Source organism: Trichosurus vulpecula, chromosome 9 (genome assembly GCF_011100635.1).
Source record: "Trichosurus vulpecula isolate mTriVul1 chromosome 9, mTriVul1.pri, whole genome shotgun sequence".
NCBI classification, from domain to species: domain Eukaryota; kingdom Metazoa; phylum Chordata; class Mammalia; order Diprotodontia; family Phalangeridae; genus Trichosurus; species Trichosurus vulpecula.
Window position 1 is genome coordinate 199,204,431 of NC_050581.1, and position 22,066 is coordinate 199,226,496.

Consider the following 22,066-nt stretch of genomic DNA (forward strand, 5'->3'; position numbering starts at 1 on the left):
CTCAGTCACTGTGCCAATACAGAGTACTTGACTCATAAAGAGAAACCACATCCATAGTCTGCAACTAGCCAGTAATGATTCAGGAGGAAGCACTAGAAATGTACAGATTTTCAATTTAAAGAGAGACTAATACCTTTTTTGCAACTTCCTTCACAGCTGAAACAAAACTATACCTGTAAACTAAAGAGAAATCAAAAACTTCCAAAAGTTGCAAATACACTGCTCTCCCATCACTAATACAATGTGTTTATTCCAAGGACAGATTAATATTACCTCCTGGCTCTACCTCATACAGCAGCACATTGCGGGGTGGGGAGGAAGGTATTTTCAAAGCAAACTGACCATCTGATTTAAAATAAATGAGATTACAATCAATCTTATTGAACTGTAATTCCAAGGTAAACATAATTCAAGAGATTTAGTCTAGTAAAACAGTAACAAGGAAACATTTTTCCAGTCATTTATTGTTGAACAGTATGTGCTTATATACAGGGTGGCCAAACAGACTGTAGAGATTGCTAATGATGCCTCATTATTTAAGTGTGGGTTTGGAAGGAAACTAAAAACCCAATGAACAAATACACACCCAAATGTGCATTATTAGTTTAACAATTTCATTTCCAAAGACTGCAACAGTTCTTTCCTGAAATGGTGTAAGTAGAACATTTTGTTAAAATTACAAAAGACGAATAGCATGATATTTACAAAATAGGCTATTTCATGAGCTCCAAATTCTGTTGATAGAACATCTGAAAAGCTTCACGAAGAAAACATTACAAAATAAGGACATACAAAGCTCTTACTACAAATGTTAAAAAAAATTAGGGGTACTTTACTAGTCCACAAGAGAAGTAGAGCACAGGGCCCACGTGAGGCATGAAATATATCAAAATCTCTTTAAATCAATTGCTGGTGATCTTCAGAGGCAGCATTTGTATCCAGGTGGCAGTGGAGTACAACTTTGTTATTGTTTAAATAAAGATGTCTTGTTCTTTTTCTGACAGATCAGAGCTCCATTGGAACTTTAGAAACGTTTAACTAAAATATCTCCCCCTTTTGCCAGTGAACACCGTTTGCTCATTGTTGTATTTTTGGTTTACATCTGTTACAGAAACGGGTTCTAGTCCTGCCCAGGGGTCCTCAAGCATTGAAGGTTTGAAATAGTTTTCCACATCATTAGATACTCTTTTCTCTTTGCCACGCGCTGAACCAAATGGTGTAGACGTCCTGGGTGAACCCTTTGGAGAAAAATCATCAAAGAAGGAAATATTCAGCAAAGAGACTTAAAATGTAAATAATTTTTAAAGAGAAAAATGAAAATGTAGCTTCTTCCCAAGAGTCTTTTCCAGAAATTAAAACCTTACTCAATGTAATGTTATCTTGCCACTCTATATTATGGTCAAAGACACTAAGAAAAATGGCTGAGTCAGGATCTATAGCAATGTCCCCCACATTTTCCTGTTCAAGTACCACTTCAACAGAAGGGAGTGAAGGTCACCATTTCACTGTTAAAGAAACAAACCAATGGAGCTTCTGCCTGTGGTCACAATTTGAAATGTTCACCTTAGTGCTTGTAAATGAAGCTATCATTAGCATCATCCTACCAAGAGAGTCATGGTACCCACAACTTGAGTCAGGCCTGGCCAAACCTGCTTTGACTCTACAATCTGGTCCCCAAATTTTTCAGACAAACGAATTCTTCTGCTTCAGATGAACACATAGAGCAAAACATATTTCTGTAAAACACTGGTTGTTAAACTCAATTTAAACTCTGATGGAAATTATGAAATAGGGAGTTAACATCTGTCTAGGGTACTCTACTCTCTTGCCTTCCCTCCCCTCCATGCAAGCCAGACTAAGGAAAGTACACTGGACAAGTCCAGTGAATCCTCCCTGGGATGTATGCACTGCTGCCTGCAGCAAGTGATGATAATGTACACTTCTTTTCATTTTATCATGATCAAAAAATCCAAGTGCGCCAAGAGCAAGAATGAAGTGCATTTCCATAAATGTCAGGAGAGATAATTCTGAAAATACCAGGTACTACGGTGATATCAAGTTTGGCCTCGAGATACCAGGTCTAGTTTGGATAGGGGCACACAGCTTCCTTTAGCTCAATCCCGTTTCCTTGGATTAACCTATTAAGTCAAGTCTCTATGGCTTAAAGGAGGAAGGAAAGAAGATGAAGGAATAATATGAATGTCCTTTCTCACCACCCCTCCCCCCACGTTTTCTACTTCTCCCTCTTTCTCAGTATGGTCCATCATCCACCTTTCTAACACATCACCAGTTCGATGCAACTCACTGCAATCAAGCACCTATAAGCAAGGCCCTTCTAAATCAGAAGGCAAACAAAATGAGTCCTTGGCCTCTAGTTACAGTTTCTCAAAACGACCAAGTTTCAAATGATAACCACTTAAAAATCAGCAAGTGCCTTGAAAAAATAGTAAATCCTAGCTTAGTGTATGTAAATTACGACTAAGCAGAACAGTATAAACAGCCAGACAGGAGCAGGCTGCAACAGCCCCTGGTGCTGCTGGAACTCCCAGGTGCCTTCTAAGCCAGGGACAGCTGGCCCAGAAACAACGTAAGTATTCATGATCTTTAAAACTTCATTTGGAGATAGTTTACATTCTGTATCCACAAGGCCTCCAGAAGAAGCTCTCTCTACACACACACACACACACACACACACACACACACACACACACCCTCTTTTACTACTTTGGGACTCTGAAAAGGTACGTACACCTATATTCATATATATGTATACAGAAATAATGTATACTGGTCATTTTTAAAATGATTCTCTTCTATTAATAAAATAATAACAAACAATGATAATAGCTAACAATTACATAGCACTTACTGTGTGCCAGGCACTTTACAACCATCGCATCTGTTCATCACAACAACCCTGAGAGGGAGGTGCTATGACCAAGCCCATCTTACAGGTGGGGAAGACTGAAGAAGTGACTTGCCAGGGTTACACAGCTAGTAAGTGTCTGAGGGCAGTTTTGAACCCAAGTCTTCCTAACTCTAGGCCTCTAACTGCATCCACTGCTGCCCCAAATGCAAATTAAAACAACTCTGATGTGCCACCTCAAATCCATCAGACAAAAAGGGGAAATGCTGGAGATGCTCTGGGAAAACCTTAATGCATTCTCGGCCGAGTTGTGGACTGGTCTCTGGAAAGCAGTCTAGAACAATGTCCGCAAAGCTATTTAACTGTGTACACCCTTCGACTAAGTGATACTACTACTAGATCTACACCCCAAAGAGGTCAGAGAAAGAGGAAAAGGACTCGTATGTATAAAAATATTGATAGCAGCTCTCTTTGTGATAGCAAAGAATTGGAAACTGAGGGGGTGCCTGTCAACTGGGTAAAGGCTGAGCAAGTGATGGTACATGAATCTGACTGAATACTCTTGTATCATGAAAAATGAGGAAGGGAATGGCTTCAGAGAAACCTGGGAAGATGTGGTAAGAACTGAGGCCTAATGAGGTAAGCGGAAACAAGAGAACAATTTATACAGAATTGTAAACATAGGCCATTTTGAAAGACTTCGAAACTCTGATAAATGCAATGACCAACCAGAGTTTCAAAGTACTCATGAGGAAAACATGCTGCTCACTCCACACAGAGGTGATAGATTCAGGAGTACAGACTGAAGCCCATTTCTTTATTTTTTTTGGAGACAGCCAAGGCAGTAACTTGCTTTACTTGACTATATGTACTTGTAATGGGTCTTGTTTTTCTAGCTTTCTCAAGTGGTGGGGGAGGGAGAGAATTTGGAACCGAAAATAAAATGAGCCTGATTTTTTTTAAAAGCCAGATATATGACCTTAAAAAAGAATCCTGAATTTCTGAAAAGAAAATACATTTGCCTAAATTTGCAAGATTAAACTATGTTTTAATATATTAGCACGTCTTGAAATCTATGTAAATTATAAATTAATTCCTGCCAATTTTTTTTCCTGGCAAAACTGCTTACTCAACATTAAAGTAAAACAAGGCCAAAGAGTAAATTCGGAGGGGTTGTTATCACCAAGTTGCATAGGCTATGCTTATATTCCTTTGGGGGAGGTTCCCCCAAATGATGAGACTAACTTAGAGCACATGGAAGCATTTGCATTGTGTTTTCTTCTTTATACTAAAGTGAACTGTAAGTGCTGTTAAATTAACCATTCCATTTCCAAATGCCAATAGTATTACCAAACAGATCCTAGTGGCCTAGAAGAGCCCTGCCTGCCTTAAAAATCATGTATGTGGAGAAACCATCTGCGACAGCGCTCCAAGGCTCTGAGTTCACAAACCTCCTCACCACTGCCACTCTGTAAAGTGTGTCGGAGCAACATCCTCAATGTACATGTGCAAAACACTCAGGCTTCACCTGCTTGGGCCACTGGGGCATGAGGAAAAACCACAGAAGCTATCTTAACTACCCTTCTAAGAAAGTAAAAATGTAGACTTGTAAGAAAGCAAGTGTTTGAGGGGTACTTACCAGCTAGATGGACATGTGGAGGAAGAATACAAATTCTAGTCAAATCTCCACCAATTTATAAAACACAATGCAACAGGTTACAACACACTCTTCAGAAACAACTCAGGTGAAAATATTAAGTCCCACAGGAGATCAGTAAGGTCAAGTATTTGCTGTACCAACTGATAATGCAAGTCGAGTGAAGTCACCAAAACAAAGCACAATGTACCGGTGGCTAATTTCTCCCATGACTTAAACCTGTCTCTTGCTAACTTTAGTTATAGACTCTTCAAAAGATGTACAGAAAAGTAAAAGTAGTTCTAAAACACTAACAGCTAAGTATCTGTGTTTTAAGCAAAAACTGATTTCTTTAAAAAAAAGCAAGAAGATAAGTGATAAAAACAAAACTGTTTCACAAAAGTCGATGTGATCAAGTCCTTTGAGAGTTAATTTTTTTTTAAATAAGTGCTTCAAGAAACCACAACTGAAGGTCTCAAAGTGCTCAGTAGTTGGATGAAACTGTCATCTGTGGCTTATCTAAACATAAGAAAGGCCTGTTTCCCACCACAGCTCTGTATTATTTTGTCAAGTCCTCCCCATACCACATGGCAGGGAAGGGGGAATGATGAACTGTTTCTGACAATCAATTTTACTGCAGGAAATAAACAAACCCAGAAGAGTAAATTAAGAACTAGAAAGAACTTCATTTTTAGTGAATTCATGAGCCTGAAATTCTCTTGGATCCAGCAGGCTCCAACGACCCGTCAAGCATGGAGGCTTTGTCGCTTGTTGAGGACATACAGGACCCGAACGGACCGCCGGACCATCCCACCGCCCCCTCCCGTCCCCAGCTTGCTCTATATACTCTTGGGCAAACTCAGAGCAGCACCAAGGTCTGTGCACAAGGTCTCCCTCAGACTTCTGTTTCTTCAGTTCATCCATCTTCTGCTCTATGTGCAAAAAACTGATCTGTGTTCGGAAATACATGAAATTGGGGGAAAAAACATAAAAAGGTGGGGAAACTTTTCGTTTCCGAAGTCCAAGCTGAAGCTCTAATGAGTGTGTGGGACAGTCGGACCTAGACCTACTCCGCAAAGAAACAGAGTGTGAGTTTGGCTTTTTCTTCTCCAGGGCAGTTCTGAGAACGTGACCTTTCCTGGTCTAGACCCTAGGGAAGCCCTCGGACCCAGAACGCGTCACTTACCTGCGGGCTATTTCCCAAGTTGTTCCCGCTCCGCGCAGGGGCAGAAGCCAGCACCCTGCCCGAAACGCGTAACGAGGCGGCCCGTTCGCGGCCTGCTCGGGCAAAACCGCAGCCCGGAGTGGCTGGCCCCCCGAGCACGCACAGCTGGCGGTGCAGCTGGGCCTGGGGACGGGCGGGGCACGGACCAGCTTCGTGATCATCCGCTGGAAACATTGTATTTCTCAGGAAAAAAAACTTCAAATGAGGGGCGGGGGCCCGCACCCCCAGAAGGGGCCGGGGAGCGCCGGTCTACACCAGCTCCGTCTACACCTTCGGGACGCCGACCCGGTCCCGCCCCCCTCATCGGGGAGCAGCCCAGTAGAGGGGGGCCCTCTTGGGGCGAGGTCGGGGGCCCTTTTCCTCGACCCCCTAGGTATCCACGCACTCTCGCCGTTGCAGGGACCCCCTCCTCCACACACCCCCAGCTCAGGCGGGCGGGCAGCACTAGCTCCCTCCCCGTTTTAAACGGGGGCCACGTCCTTTAAGGGCCCCGGGACGCGGCCGACAACCGGGGGAGACCTCGGGAGCTCTTGGCACCGCCAGGCCGCCGTCAGTGCACCCCGGGGGTGGGCGTTCGGGCCCAGCAGGGGGTCCCACTCCCCTCCCGCCCCGAAGAAGAGCCCGCGGCTCCGAGCGGCCCCCTCACGTACCTGGAGCGGCCTGGGCGGCGGGCCCGGGGAGAAGCCGGGCGGAGGGCCCGAGTAGCCAGGGCCCGAGGCCGGGGAACCGGAAGCGGGCGCGCGGGGCCGGGTGCGGGGCGCGAAAGGCGGCGTCTGATGCGGGCTCCCGTAGCCGTCCCGCGGGGAGGGCGGCCGCGGGCAGCCCGGGGGGGTCCGGAAGCCGCCCCCTCCGCCGCCCCAGGAGCCGGGGCCGGGCCCCGCGAAGGGCGGCGTGGGCGGGCGGAAGCTGGGCCGATGCATGAGCGCGGGGGTTGCGGGGACCGAGGCGCGGGATCAGGAGCTGGGGTGCGGGTGCCGGTACCGAAACCGCTGAGCCCCAGGAGAGGCCGCCCGAGAGCGAGAACGAGAGCGAGACTGCGCGCGCCGCGCCTGCGCCCTGAGGCCTCCCCGCGCTTTCCGCCGACTCCGCCGCCGACGCTGCTACAGGAAGGTTCCGGGCGCACAACGTTCCGGGTCCCGCCGGCGCCCGCAGAACTAGCGAGCAAAGGGGAGGGGGAGGGGAGGGGCGGGGCGAGCCGGGGTGGGGCGGGGCTACGGTGCTTGCACCGGCTGGCTGAGGATGCAGAGTCCGCCTCTTGGCCGGGTAGTGCGTGCGAGTTCCACGGTTCTAAAGCCCGTTCTGGATCTTCTGAGTGCACCTGTCAGAACTCCTCGGCCCTAGTGGTCTGGCCTGGAGCCCTCCCCTCCCCCCGCAGCGCCTGCACGGGTTCCCCAGCTCTTCGCCCCACCCCACGGCCCAGCACCTGCACGGGCTCCGCTTTGCTCCCCTGTGCTCGCCCTCTTGCCCGGCCCGGGAGGGTGGCGGATTCCGCCAGGACTCGGGGGCCCCACCAGCCGCCTCCCTCCCCCACCCCCAATCCCGTCGGATCGCGTAGCCCAGGATGCTGGCCGTCGGGGCTGTGTATCTGCGCTGCTGGCGGAGGAGCTGCGTTTGGAGGAGCAGCCCCAGCACAGGTCCGAGGCGGTTCCGGAGCAGCTGCCCAAGTCCAGGTAGTCAGTCCCTGCCAGACCCCACCGGGGCCGGAAGAAGCTGTCGGCAGCCTGGGGAGGAGCAGTGCACGCGCCCTCCAGGTTGCGGCAGCAGGTGCTTCACCGGCGCCCGTGATGGAAGTTTCTGCCGGCACCCACCCGCAGCCATTCTAACCGAGCCCCCTCTCCTCCCCGCTGCCCCCGACGTCCCTGGGAGAGCCTTATGAGCCACAGTCCTGGGGCTCAGGGCCAGCCATCGAGGGAAGTGGGTTGTGCCCAAGGGGTATCACTGGGCCATGGCACCCCTCTGCCCCCGCACCGCCTTGTCCCTGGTAGTCTACAGTCCAAGATGTGTGGAGGGACACACTGGAGAAGCGGAGGAGCTGACCCGGGATCCTGCACACCCCGGGGCTCAGCTTCTACCTCTGTGAAATGAGGGGGTTGTTCTAAGTGCCTTCCAAGACCCTTTTGAGCTCTAAATTTGATGTCACCACTAGATTTTCCTACTTTATTCCCATTTCCAAGACACCTGGTGGGTAGAAGGCTGGCCTTAGGGGCAGGAATACTTGGCTTAAGTGAAGGTTACTCACAGAAAAGAAGCCGAGGCAGCTGATGCTGCAGTGGATAGAACTCCAGGCCGGGCATAGTCTGGCCTTAGGCAGCTGTGTGACCCTGGACAAGTCACTTAACCCTTTGCTTCAGTTACCCTGGCTGTAAAATGAGGCTAATAACAGCACTTTCCTCCCATGATTGTTGTGAGGCTCAAATGAGATAATATTTCTGTGAGAAACGATTATTTCTCTCCTTTATTTATTAACTAATTATTATATTAGGACCGAAGTTTTTCCCCTTTTCTACTCCCTCATCCAGAAATCAACCAGTGTGGGAAATCTCCCTTAAGGACGTACCCAGGACAAGATCTAGTCAGACAGTAAAAGGAATTCCCAGTTTGGGCTAATGGCTGCGTTCTTGCTGCTTGTGTTTGCTCCGACCTGGGAAAATGTGGATCCTCCCTTTTGTCAGATAGGTGATATGGAGATTGATCAATTGTGGACCCAGACTTGGGTGACCCAGGTCACTTCTCCAAGACCTCATTGTACTATAGCCCACCTTCTCATTGTAGTATTCATTTTCCCATTAATTCTTAACCATCAGAGTTTATTGAATGCCTACTTTTCCAAGGGCATGTAAACTGTGAGCCCTTAGGGGTTTTTTGGTCTAAGAGAGAGAGCCAAATGACAGCCCTTTTATGAACAAATGTGCTGGCCTTACTAAAAAATGATAAAGTTACCCAGAAACTGTCTCTCAAACTTTTTAAAACACCACACTTGTGAAAAAAACAAAACAAACCAAAAAACCAAAGGCTTTTTAGCACAGTGCCTGGCAGATGAGACAGTATGTAAATGCTGGTTCCCTTTCCTTCCCTTCTATTCCCCCAGTACTTCTCCTCTCTCACACCTACTGGTTGTATGACCCTCAGCAATCACTTAATCTTTCAGTGCCACATGCTGCTGTTCTTCCTTGATAGAGGGAATGTCCTTACAAAGAGTTCCCCTGATCAATGAAATCCCAGGTCTGGGACCCTCCCCACCCCAAGCTTCCCCCTTATGTTTCTCCCATCTACCCTATAAATAATAGACTGGGAACTGGGTGAAATCGTAGCTTACTTATGAATGTTGAACTTTGCCCTTTGCCCCCTGGCTCGTCCTCTCTAGTGCAAAGCTTTCTCTCCAAGAGCCTCCCTGAACTCTCTCTTGCTGAGCACTGGATTGCTAGTTTTACATAGAACTTTTCTCGCCTTCTTTCTACCATAAGTCTTGAATGCTGATCAATCACAAGTCCTCAAGTCAAATCACATTCTCCAACATTACTCTTGGATGCACAAAAGGTGCTTGGTGTACTTGGAGTACACCCAGCTCTGCCTGTCACTGCCCTTGTGACCTTGGACAAGTCTCTTAATCTTGCTATTAAATCAATTCTAGCCTCTAATACTTACTACCTGTGTGCATGTGGCTGTAGGTAGGCGGTACACTGGATAGAGCCCTGGGCCCAGGAGTTGGGGAAACCTGAGTACAAATCTGTGTGACCTCAGACAAGTCACTTAACATCTGTCTGCCTCAGTTTCCTCATGTGTAACATGAGGATATTAATAGAATCTCCCTTACACTGTTGTTCTGAGGGTCAAGTGAGATCAGATCTATAAAGCACTTTGCGAACCTTAAGGTGCCATATAGATGGTAGCTATTAGTGTCCGCATTTTACAGATGAGGAAACAGACTGAAGCCTGTAAGAAGTTAAGCAGTTTGAATCAAGGTCTCCCTGGCTCCAGGTCCTAGCACTTAGTTGTTATCAAGGGTCAGAAATGGAAGTTCTGTTGGACCGGAAGCTCATTTCTAGCAGCCGCTGAGTATTTGTCTTAAATCTTCATAATCCCAGAAGGTCAGACCATTCAGAAGTCGGTATTTAGTACATGTTTGTTGTGTTGGATTGGATTTACTCAGATCCCACGAAGGTGTTCAGTGAAGGTGTTCATTGTTCTAGGCCTTTGTTGGAAGACAAGAAGAGTGCTATGTAAAACTAGTAACAGAGCTAAGGTTTATCCACTGGTCAAACTAGTTATCTACTAAACTAGTAACCTACTAGTTACCTACTAAATAAAAGCAAAACTGGAAGCAGAAACTGCTATTTAAACTGTTGTTTGTGCCTTTTAAAGAATATCTTTTTTGAATTACCTTAATTTATGTTCTTCACCCCCCCCATCCCGGTTTATGAGGCAAACTCTTACAATAGTTGGTGAAGGCCAAACTTGTCTTCAGCCCATTGTGCTGGGATAGTTACTTACTGTAATGTAGGAGAAAAAAGCAGGGGGGGGGGGAGTACCACATTATGTTTCTTTTAAACTAGTATCTTGGCCACCACACATCTCTAAGCAGTGCCGCAGGGGATGCTGAGGTCCAGGAACATCAGCTGTCCCTTGCAAGCCTAGTTAAGTCTGCAGACAGAACCATGTAGCAAAAGCCCTGGAGAGACTAGCATATGCTTTGCCGGACTGTCCTGCTTTTGTAACATCTGTTGCAAAGTGGGGGTGATACGTGCTGGAGGACTAGCACTCCTTGCTGTTTGTGGTTGACTCCTTAAGCTGTGGCTTTCTTTTACTCACCCAACGTCCCTAGAAATTCCCAGGCTACATTTTTGCCTCCTGTGTCAGGAGATGGAGAGAGTGTACCTTTAAAAGTCACCATTCATATTCCCTTCCAGGATGGAGCCCTCTGCCACACCATGGCGCTTTGAATACTCGCAGACAGCCAGTGTGGCTCTGTGTCTCCTTCAGACTATACAGTCCACAGTTGGTACTCAGATGCCATGGGCCTTTACCTTCCTGCTTGTCCTCCTACATGTGGTCTCCTATTCTCATTATTCTTTCTAACCTGTGGCTCCCAGAACTGAGCCCCCTGCTGTAGACGGAGTCTGAGCTGGGCACAGTGCACAGGGTGCTCACCTGGAAGCCACATCTCTCTTCATGTACCCCCAGGCTCAGTGGATTCCTGGCTTCTACATCACCTGACTGGCCCATGTTTAATATGCAGTCCACTAAAACCCTCATTATTTCCCTCTGTGACCTCAGAAATTCATCCCGGGGAACTTGACATCGCTGCTGTTGGGCAATGTTGGAGTCACCTTGGCTGGCCAAGGAGGTCAAAGACAGAGTCTCTGCCCTTTTCCGCCCACCCCCTCCCCCCACCAATGGACTTTCACAGAACTTTGTGTGGTGGCAAAGAACTGAAAACACAGTAGACCAGGGACTGGATAAGCAAATTATGGAACATGAATGAACTGGAATGTTACTGTGCTGTAAGAGGTAGATGAATGAATGAGAAACATTTATTAAGGACTTACTATGTGCAAAGCATTGTGCCAATGAGCGTGGAGAACACAAGTAGAAAAGCAAGCTCATCCCTGCTCTCAAAGACTTCACGTTCTAATAGCAGGAGAAGACATATGTGGGAAGTTTCAGCTGCAGGTCCCAGGTAAAGATCTCATTGTCCTTTGAATGCAGCAGCACCTTTTCCTTAAGGTTATTTCTGTTGTTAAAAGCAGATTCCTTTCTGATGATGAGCCCTTTATCAGTCAGTGCCTAGGGCTTTGTTTCCTTTACTTGGTTTTCATTAACTGTGGCTTCTGAGGAGGTCGGGGCTGTAGCATCCACTGCATGCTAGGGCCCAAATGCACTAGGGTTGCTGCCCTGGATCGTGGCCACCAGGGCCTGTGGTTTGGTTGGCACATACCTTCCCAGAGCTCTCTTAGGAGCCTAGAGGGAGACCTACAAGGCCTGAAAGCAGGCTGAAATGAGCAGCCCCAGGAAAGCAAAATGCACCCACTATAGTGGAGGACAATCATAGGTAGCTAAATAAAGCAGGTACTAAGTGCCAGGTATTGTGCTTAAGTAAGTGCTTCATTTGATCCTCATGACAACCTTGGGGTATAAGTGCTACTATCATCCCCTTTCTATAGATGAGAAACCAGAGGTAAACAAAGGTAAAGTGACTTGACCAGGGTCACACAGCTAGTCAATATCTGAGGCAGGATTTGAACTCAGGCCTTTCTGACTCCAGGCCTAAGCCCCCTATCCATTGAGTTGCCCAGCTGCAGAGGTCTGAATAACTGAAGTCTCATTATGATTACTACAGCATGCCTTTTTGCCAAACTGAAAAACAATTTTTTGTTGTTATCTTTTGTTTTTATATCAGATTCATTTCCCAACATATCCCTCCCCGTCCGTGCAGAGTGAACCCCTATAATGAAGAATTAACAGGAGGGAAAAGTATCGTCTCAGCAAAATTAACCGACACGTTGTCCAAGTCTGCCAGTATATCCAGGCTTCCATCCTCATCATCTCCTACCTCTTCAAATCAGGGAGGGAGCTGTATTCTTTTTTTTAATTTTTCAAATTTTAAACTAAACACCCCTCAAGCCATCATTTCCACATACACATCAGAACATAAAAAGATTGCATATGAAATGGAAATCTTAACTTCATACTGCTTGCCTTAAAAAAGTATATAATAAAGTGTACCTGCTACTTTCAAAATTGTCCTATATGTCTTTGCTTCCTTCTGAACATTCTTCTGTTCTTTTCTGTGCATTTAAAAAAAGTTTCAATCTCCCTCTCTCCTACTTCTCGTCCCTCTCTCTCCCTCCTCTCTCTCCCCACCTCACTCTTTCTCTTTTCCCCTCTTCCTCCCTGTTCCTCCGCAACCCTTCCATCCCAATTGAAAACTGAGAGAAAAGGAAATCATGACAGATAAACAAGTCAAACAAAACAGAACCCACAGTGGCCATGTGCAAAAGTGTCTGTTCCTGCACCTTGAGTCCATCAGCTCAGTATGAGTTAGCAGGGCGTTAACAGACTTCATTGAAGGGCCTCTGGTGGCATGGTTGGTCATCGTGTTGATCACAGTTCTTAAGTCTTTCAAAGTGTTTTTTCTTTACAATGATATTGTCCTCATATAAATTGTTCTGGTTCTGCTCACTTCCTTCTGCATCAGTTAATGTTCCCCACAATTCTTTGACAACATCTCTTTTGTCTTTTCTTATGGCACAATATTCCATGACATTTGCATTCCCTTTATATTCAGTCATTCCCTTTTTGATAGACCCCTTCTCACCTCAAGTCTAGGTCTTTTTTTTCCTTTTCCTTTTAATGCCCTGCTTCATTTTTAAGGATCAGAAAGTTTGGTTTGCTTGGGACTATTCTCTCTCTGTTTTTATTCTCTCTCTTAATCTCCTTTATCCCTACTTATTTCTTTGATGTATTTCTACACCAAACTAATTGTGTGGTGTGTGTGTGTGTGCGCGCACACACATGTGCAGCCCTTTGTTTCAGGTAAGAATGAGGTTCATCTAATGCCTGCTCCTTCCTCCACGTTTGTTTACTCTTCTGATCATGTAAACCAATTATGAAAAATAGCAAGTTCCACCTCCTTTTTACTAGTGTATTCTTTTTTAACTTCTGGCTTTTCCCACACTCTCACCACACTCTCAACAGAATCAATTTATCGCCCAATTCCTTTTTGTTGTTATTGTTTAAAAAAATAATTGAACTTCCTCAATACTCTTTGAAGACAAATTTCTGAAGGGAAACTTCTCTCCCTATTCAAATGTTGGCACTGCATCCTGTTAAACCTGAAAGTTGGTTGAAGGAAACACACAAGCTAGGTGATAGAAAATTTATATTACTTATACATTTATTCATTCCCTTTAAGCATAGAGGACAGACATGATCATGGATTGAGCCAGACAGAATCTGACTGGCTCGTACAGAGGAATGAACAGGTTTTTATATTTTTTAGAACCATCACAATTCAGCATGTTACTCAATTTTATGATCCCCATGTATGTTTAACCACAAGACTCTTAATGGAATAGGTTTGTAAATACAAGAGTGTTGACAAAGGTCAGTTAAAGTATATACCTGTAGAATATTAAGTGAGGTAGTCTCTTGGGATTAGGGTCTCATCCCTTAATGGTTAACGGGAGAGAATGCTCTTAGGTCAGCCAGATCTGGCCTTGTTGACAGAGAAAATATATTCTCTGAGCAAGCTTTAGAGAACAAAGAAGTCCAGGTCCTGACTCTTCAAGTGGGTCATTAATTCAGGCTCTGGGTCTTATTGAAATTACAAAAATGATACAAAATGGTATAAAATGTTCCACAATCATCATATGGCCACTTCCTGTTACTCAAATAAATTTACTCTTCTGGGTTTCTCTATTCTCTTGGATTTTGTGTTTCTAAGTTGCCCCTCAACTCTGGTTTTTTTTTTTTTTCATCAGAAATGCTTGAAAATCTTTACCATTAAAAGTCCTTTTTCCCCCATCTAGGATTATATTAAGCTTTTCAGGGTAGATTATTCTTGAATATAAGCCTATATTTTTTGCTCTTTGGACCTTTGCATTACAAAATCTCTCATTTGTAGCAAAAGCTGCCAGATCTTGTGTGATCCTAATTGTGATTCATTGAACTCCTTTCTGGATATTTGGCGTGGAAGCTACAGATTTCATTGTGACATTGCTTAGGCTTTCTCTTGGGGTTTCTTTCAGGAAGTGATCTGTGGAATCTTTGTCTTCACTTTGCTCTTTGGTTCTAATAGAATTAGACAGTTTTCATTTAGGATTTGCTTAAAATAGAGTATCATGGTTTTTGTTTTTTGCTTTTTAAATCATTATTTTCAGGGAGTTCATTGATTCTTAAATTATCTCTCAAAACTTTTTCAAGGGCAGTTCTTTTTACTATTAGATATCTTATGTTTTCTTCTATAGTTCAGTGTTTTGATTTTGTTCCAATAATTCTTGCTGTCTCAGAGAGGGATTCATTTCTGTTTAATCCAGCCTTGGTTATAGAGTCTGTTAGGTTTACCACTTTCTCTTCTAACGTATTTGTTCTCCTTCCAATGTTTTCTTCCATTTCATTTTATTTCATTTTTTTCTCTCTTGATTTCTTCTGAAAATATTCATGTAGTCTTTGTGGAAAATCCATTTTATCTTTTGAGTCACTAGTTCTAGTTGTTACTCTCCCTTTCTGTATTAGCAAGCACCCTAGCACACCCAGGATGGCCTGCTAGCACAGGTTCTTTTATCTACTTCTCTAAAGGAAAGACAACTTCAAAAGGGTCAGCAATCTTATTTTAATTAAAGATAGGTAAGTAAAGAAGGTAAAGGTCATTTGCTAATTCAGGGGAAAGGTCAGCATTTTGAATGTGGAGAAAATACAAGCAGAAAAGTAAAGGTCATTCACTAGTTTAGGGGAAAGGTCAGCACCCTGAACGTGGAGAAAATACAAGCAGAAAGAAATTAGCACAGAGATCTAATAGGGCTCTAACTGTCCAAACAAAGTAATAGATAGTCACCAGACCAGGGCCAACATCTTGAGTTCACAAAGCCCTGGGGGGTTTCTTAACAACTCCTATGCAAAGTCTCCTCTGGCCAAATCACAAAGACCTCGGGTGAACATTCTTCCCGTGAGTGAGCCCCAAAGCAAAATCTCACCATGTATATATACATGCTTTAGGCTAATAGGCTCAGAGCCAAAAGGTATAACAGCTCTGGTGACTCAGTGCCTAATTAGCTTAGTACCAAAAGGTGTGAAAGCCTTCCTGCAAGTAAGCCTCCTCCTTAAGCAAGCTTCACCTTAGGCAAGTTGCAAGTTCCTCCCCCAGGAGGGGGAGTCCTGTGACTCAGGATGTATCCTATCACAGCTGTGAACTGGGCCAGAGCTCAAAGCAGCAAGACATCCATAGTTGAAATACCTGTGTACCTTTAGACCTAGGAACATGGCCTCAGTTCCAAGTAAAAAAGGGAACATGTGGTCACATAGGCCTATTACTGGATGAGGAAGATCTTATATTCCATTAACCCTACACCTTCTAATCTGAATTTTGGGTCATATCTAGTTCTACCATAATTTTTTGTACTTGTAATTATCATCTTTTGTTTACTCATCTCTCTAGTCTCTCTAGTTGGCAAGGCAAGAAAAAATAAGTCAAACAGATAGATAAGACAAGGGAAGAAGCTAGAGAGCAGGGTTAGGTGTCACTACCAAGTAGTTAAGAAATGCTAAAGAGGTTCATTCCATTGGTTATAGTTCTTCTTTGCAACTTGACTATTGTGAAAATATGTTCAGTGTGAAAGTATATGTAGAACCCAAATTGCCATCTTGGGTGGGGAGGGGAGAGGAGGGGGGGAGAGAAAACTTGAAACTCAAAAACTTGAGGAACTGAATGTTGTAAACTAAAACTAAAAATAAATTAATAAAAAAGCTAAATATAAATGTAAACAATTCTACATTTAAAAAGTGAGTGAAGATTTTTAACAGCTTTCAGATATGTCCATCAGGTGACTTCCTCCACAAAGGCACTGGTTGAACTGCCTGTTTCCCAGTAGGTCATAATCTCTTTCTAAAGGCCACATTTGACAGGTTACTGCTAACGCGAAGCCCAGAAGTGAAAATCGGCAGGGTTTTCTCTACTTCATGAAGACTGATGACCTTTTTGAAACCTAATTCAAAATATGATGTATTGATGGGAGTGTTTGGGGATTTCTTAGTCTAACAAATGTTTCACAGCATATGCTTGCTTTGGACAATAATTGTTCTGTTTGGAAAGACAATTTTATTGATTCTGCTGATATAGGAAGACAGTTTTATTGATTTTGCTAATATATTATGTTCAGCTTAGGGGAAATTCATGACAAAATATGATAAACTGTATTAAAAATATAGAAAGAATTATCTCAAGCACTAATGAATCATTTTCTAGGTAAATCCTAAAAAAAAATGCTAAAGTGGCTGTCAAAGAGCTGAGGTTTAGGGAGGTCAAGTTTAGCTACCCCAAGCAATTTAAAAGACCAGGAATGAAGGTCCTACTTCCAAAAATAATGAAGGGCAACATAATAAGGGCAGTGACTTGGAAGTGATTATTCAATGTTTTCTGCCACTGCCAAAAGACTATGCTCTATGGTGAAAGGGCTCAAGGACTGCCTCCAAATGCTCCATGTTAACAAGGACAATGAGACCATTCAATAAACACACATATGCCAGCCTTGCCAATTGTATTCTCCTTTACTCTTTATGTTCCTCCTTAGGTCCTTCCCAATTCCCTTCTTCTTCAAACTGAATCCTCTTTTAACTTAATTCATTCTCCTCCAACTATTCCTGAAGTTCACCCAAATCTCATCTGCCCACATCTCTAAAGTCAACTTGCTTGCTTGCCAATTTCATCTGTCATATAATCTTCCAAAGCCAAATGTACATTTCAGGAGATCTTTTTCATTGCAATAGATTTTTCTTAAGAAGTTGTAGTATTGAAGGTGGTAGAGTGGAGGCAAGAACTCACCTGAACCATTGAACTAATAAATCAAGGAGCTGACTTTAGGGAAAAAAAAGCCAACAACAATAAAATAGATAAATCATTGGTTAATTTGATTTTAAAAAAGTGGAAAGCCAAGTTACCAGTATCAAAAATGAAAAGGATGATTTCACCACCAATTTAATTGACATTAAAGCAATTATTAGGAGCTATTTTGCCTAATTACTTGCCAATTAATCTGACATTCTCAGTGAAATGCATGAATATTTACAAAAAATATAAATTGCCTAGATTAATGGAAGAGGAGATGGAATGTTTAAGTCACCCTAAGAAAAAAAATTGAATAAGCCAAAAATGAGCTCCCTAAGAAAAAATCCCCAGGACCAAATGAAATTCACAAGTGAATTTTACTAAACATTTAAAGAACAATTAATTCGAATACTATGTAAACTATTTGGAAAATAAAGAATGAGTCTTGCCAAATTCCTTTTACAACACAAATTTGGTACTGATACCTAAACCAGGAAGAACAAAAACACAGAGAGAAAACTATAGACCAATTTCCTTAATGAATATCGATGGAAACATTTTAAATAAAATACTAGCAAGGAGATTACAGCAATATATCAAAATGGTCATTTGTGATGACCAGGTAGGATTTATACCCAGAATGCAGGGCTGGGTTCAGTACTAGGAAAACTATCAGCATAATTAACCATATTAATAACAAAACCAGCAAAAATCACAGATTATCTCAATAGATGCAGAAGAAGCTTTTGACAAAATAACAACTCTCATCTTCTTAAAAACACCAGAATGCATAGGAATCAGTGGAGCGTTCCTTAAAATAATAAGTAGTATCTATCATCAGCAAGCATCTGTAATGGGGTTAAACTGGAAACGTTCCCAGTAAGATAAGGGGTGAGGCAAGGATGCCCATTGTCACCACTTTTATTTAATATTGTACTGGAAATGTTAATAATGGTCATAAGACAAGAAAAGGTAATTGAAGGAATTAGAATAGGCAATGAGGAAAGAAAATTATTCCTCTTTGCAAACAATATGATGGTATACTTACAGAATGCACTGAAAAAAGTTGAAATAATTAACAACTTCGGCAGAGTTGCAGGATGTAAAATAAACCCACATAAATCATTAGCATTTCTACATATTACAAACAAAGTCCAGCAGGAAGTGATAGAGAAATTCTATTTAAACTAATTGCAGACAATATAAAATACTTGGGAGTTTACCTGCCAAGGCAAACCCAGGGACTATGTGAACACAATCACAAAAGACTTCGCACAAATAAAATCAAGTCTGAACCATTGGAGAAATATTAATTGCACATGGGTTTGTTGTTTAATTGTTTTCAGTTGTGTCTGATGGGATGTCTTGGCAGAAATTCTGGAACAGTTTGTCATTTCCTTCTCCAGCTCATTTTTCAGATGAGGAAACTGAGGCAAACAGGGTTAAGCAACTTCCCAAGGTCACTTAGCTTGTCAGTGTCTGAATAAGTTAAATCTTCCTGACTTCAGGCCCATTTCTCTATCCACTGCACAATAGCTGCCATTCATGGGTAGACTGAGCCAATATAATAAAAATGATAATTCTACCCTAAATCCATTTACTTATTCAGTGCCATACCAATCAAACTACCAAACACTATTTTGTAGAGCTAGAAAAAAATAATAATGAGATTCTTTTGGAAGAACAAAAGGTCAAGAACATCAAAGGAATCCATGAAAAAAAATGTGAAGGAAGGTGGCTTAGCAGTACCAGATCACACAGTATATTACAAAGTGTAATCATCAAAACAATCTTGATTTCTATGAACTGCAAAGTAAAGTAAGCAGAACCAGGAGAACGTTTTACACAGTAACAGCAATGTTGTATGATGATCAACTGTGAATGACTTAGGTATTTTGATTAATACCATGATCCATAACAATCCCAAAGAACTTATGATGAAAAATGCTATCCACCTCCAGAGAAGGAAATGGTGGAATCTGAATGCAGATTCAAACATACTTTTAAAAAATCATTTTATTGGGGTGGAGCCAAGATGGCGGCTGGAAAGCAGGGACTTGCGTGAGTTCCCCGCCAGGACCCTCCAAAAACATATAAAAATGGCTCTGAACAAATTCTAGAACTGCAGAACCCACAAAATAGCAGAGGGAAGCAGGGCTCCAGCCCAGGACAGACTGGATGGTAGCTGGGTGAGGTCTGTCACACGTGGAGCTGGCAGCGGAGGGGAGTGGAGCCCACGGCAGGACCAACCAGACCAGGAGCCGGGGGGAACAGGCCCTAGTGCCCCAAATCAGTTAACTATGGCAGTTACCAGACTTCTCAACCCACAAACACCAAAGACAACAGAGAAGGTTAGTGGGAAAAGCTGTGGGGGGCAGAGTGAAAGGAGTTCGCAGTTCGGCCACCACTGCGGTGGTGGTGTGGCTACAGAACTACATCTGCAGTTGCTTCCAGCCCCAGGCCCACCTGATGGGAGGAATTAAGTGGCAGATCAGAGTGGGAGTGCAGAGCTTGCTTAAGATCTGAGTCAGGTCCAGGTTGGTGGTTCTTAGGGGAGGAGGAGTGCTGGTGTGACAAAGCTGGCTATATAGAAATAGCTCTGAAAACAACAGCGCATCCCTTCAAGCTTGGAACAAAGTACTCTTTACAAGCAGTCATACCCCGACGAAAAACTCAAGAGTCAAGTAAGATGGCTGGGAACATAGCCAGGCAGCGAAAAAGGACTCAGATTCAGTCTCAGACTTTGGAATCTTTCTTTGGTGACAAAGAATACCGAAATATATAGCCAGAAGAAGTCAACAACATCAAAGAGCCTCCATCAAAAGGCCCTAAGAAAAACATGAACTGGTCTCAGGCCATGGAAGAGCTCAAAAAGGATTTGGAAAAGCACGTTAGAGAAGTAGAGGAAAAATTGGGAAGAGAAATGAGAAGGATGCGAGAAAACCATGAAAAGCAAGTCAATGATTTGCTAAAGGAGACCCAAAAAAATACTGAAGAAAATAACACCTTAAAAAATCGACTAACTCAAATGGCAAAAGAGCTCCAAAAAGCCAATGAGGAGAAGAATGCCTTGAAAGGCAGAATTAGCCAAATGGAAAAGGAGGTCCAAAAGACCACTCAAGAAAATACTACCTTAAAAATTAGACTGGAGCAAGTGGAAGCTAGTGACTTTATGAGAAATCAAGATATTATAAAACAGAACCAAAGGAAGGAAAAAGTGGAAGACAATGTGAAATATCTCACTGGAAAAACCACTGACCTGGAAAATAGATCCAGGAGAGATAATTTAAAAATTATTGGACTACCTGAAAGCCATAATCAAAAAAAGAGCCTAGATATCATCTTTCGAGAAATTATCAAGGAGACCTGCCCTGATATTCTAGAACCAGAAGGGCAAAATAGAAATTGAAAGAATCCACAGATCACCTCCTGAAAAAGATCCCAAAAAGAAAACTAGGAATATTGTCATTAAATTCCAGAGCTCCCAGATCAAGGAGAAAATACTGCAGGCAGCCAGAAAGAAACAATTTGAGTATTATGGAAACACAATCAGCATACTACAAGATCTAGCAGCTTCTACATTAAGGGATCGAAGGACTTGGAATATGATATTCCAGAGGTCAATGGAGCTAGGATTAAAACCAAGAATCACCTACCCAGCAAAACTGAGTATCATGCTTCAAGGCAAAATGTGGATTTTCAATAAAATAGAGGACTTTCAGGCTTTCTAAGTGAAAAGACCAGAGCTGAATAGAAAATTTGACTTTAAACACAAGAATCAAGAGAAGCCTGAAAAGGTAAACAAGAAAGAGTAATCATAAGGGACTTACTAAAGTTGAACTGTTTTGTTTACATTGCTTCATGGAAAGGTGATGTGTATAATTCATGAGACCTCAGTATTAAGGTAGCTGAAGGGAATATACATCTATCCATCCATCCATACATACATACATATACATACATATACATATACATACACATACACACATATATATACATATATATAGACAGAGGGCACAGGGTGAGTTGAATATGAAGGGATGATATCTAAAAAAATAAAATCAAATTAAGGGATGAGAGAGGAATATATTGAGAGAAGGAGAAAGAGAGAGATAGAATGGGGTAAATTATCTCACACAAACGTGGCAAGAAAAAACAGTTCTGTAGGAAGGGAAGAGGAGGCAGGTGAGAGGGAATGAGTGAATCTTGCTGTCATCGGAATTGACCTGAGGAGGGAATAACATACACACTCAATTGGGTATCTTACCCCACCGGAAAGAAGGAGGAGGAAGAAGATAAAAAAGGGGGGATGATAGAATGGAGGGCAGATAGGGGGACGAGGTAATCAAAAACAAACACCTTCAAAAAGGGACAGGGTCAAGGGAGAAAATTGAATAAAGGGGGATAGGTTAGGAAGGAGCAAAATATAGTTAGTCTTTCACAACATGAGTATTGTGGAAGGCTTTTACATGACGATACGCATGTGACTTATGTTGAATTGATTGTCTTCTTAGGAAGGGTGTGTGGGGAGGGGAGAGGGGAGAGAATTTGGAACTCAAAGTTTTAAAAACAGATGTTCAAAAATAAAAAAAAGTTTTTGCATGCAACTAGGAAATAAGATACACAGGCAATGGGGCATAAAATTTATCTTGCCCTACAAGAAAGGAAGGGAAAAGAGGATGGGAGGGGAGTGGGGTGACAGAAGGGAGGTCTGACTGGGGAACAGGGCAACCAGAATATATGCCATCTTGGAGTGGGCGGGAAGGTAGAAATGGGGAGAAAGTTCGTAATTCAAACTCT

General features: G+C 43.1%; 2 protein-coding genes across 5 annotated transcripts in view; one reads left to right on the plus strand and one right to left on the minus strand.

Moving 5' to 3' along the window:
* Nucleotides 1–444: 444 nt before the first annotated feature.
* On the minus strand, nt 445–6,736 carry LOC118831902 (M-phase specific PLK1 interacting protein). Of its 2 annotated transcripts, none has more exons than XM_036739378.1 (2): nt 6,378–6,736; nt 445–1,238 (listed from the first exon to the last, which is right to left on the minus strand). In XM_036739378.1, exons 1-2 carry the CDS (start codon nt 6,645–6,647, stop codon nt 1,035–1,037), a joined length of 474 nt encoding a protein of 157 aa, XP_036595273.1. In that variant the 5' UTR covers nt 6,648–6,736; the 3' UTR covers nt 445–1,034. The 2 variants fall into 2 exon arrangements, with proteins under 2 accessions (XP_036595273.1, XP_036595274.1); XM_036739379.1 differs by lacking the exon at nt 6,378–6,736 and adding an exon at nt 5,689–6,225.
* Nucleotides 6,737–6,987: 251 nt separating this feature from the next.
* Nucleotides 6,988–22,066, plus strand: part of SUGCT (succinyl-CoA:glutarate-CoA transferase) — a 643,092-nt gene continuing 628,013 nt past the window's right edge. For all 3 annotated transcript variants that reach the window (XM_036738675.1, XM_036738678.1, XM_036738676.1), the window contains exon 1: nt 6,988–7,397. In XM_036738675.1, coding sequence (XP_036594570.1) covers nt 7,289–7,397 — 109 coding nt within the window. In that variant the 5' untranslated portion in view covers nt 6,988–7,288. The remainder of the gene's footprint in view (nt 7,398–22,066) is intronic.

What these genes read in the sequence shown, in the direction of transcription:
- LOC118831902 (XM_036739378.1), bottom strand. Translation starts at nt 6,647, where the DNA reads ATGCATCGGCCCAGCTTCCGCCCGCCCACGCCGCCCTTCGCGGGGCCC. An exon ending in CGCCGCCCAGGCCGCTCCAG is followed by an intron (nt 1,239 to 6,377) that starts GTACGTGAGGGG and finishes TTTTCTCCAAAG; the next exon opens with GGTTCACCCAGGACGTCTAC.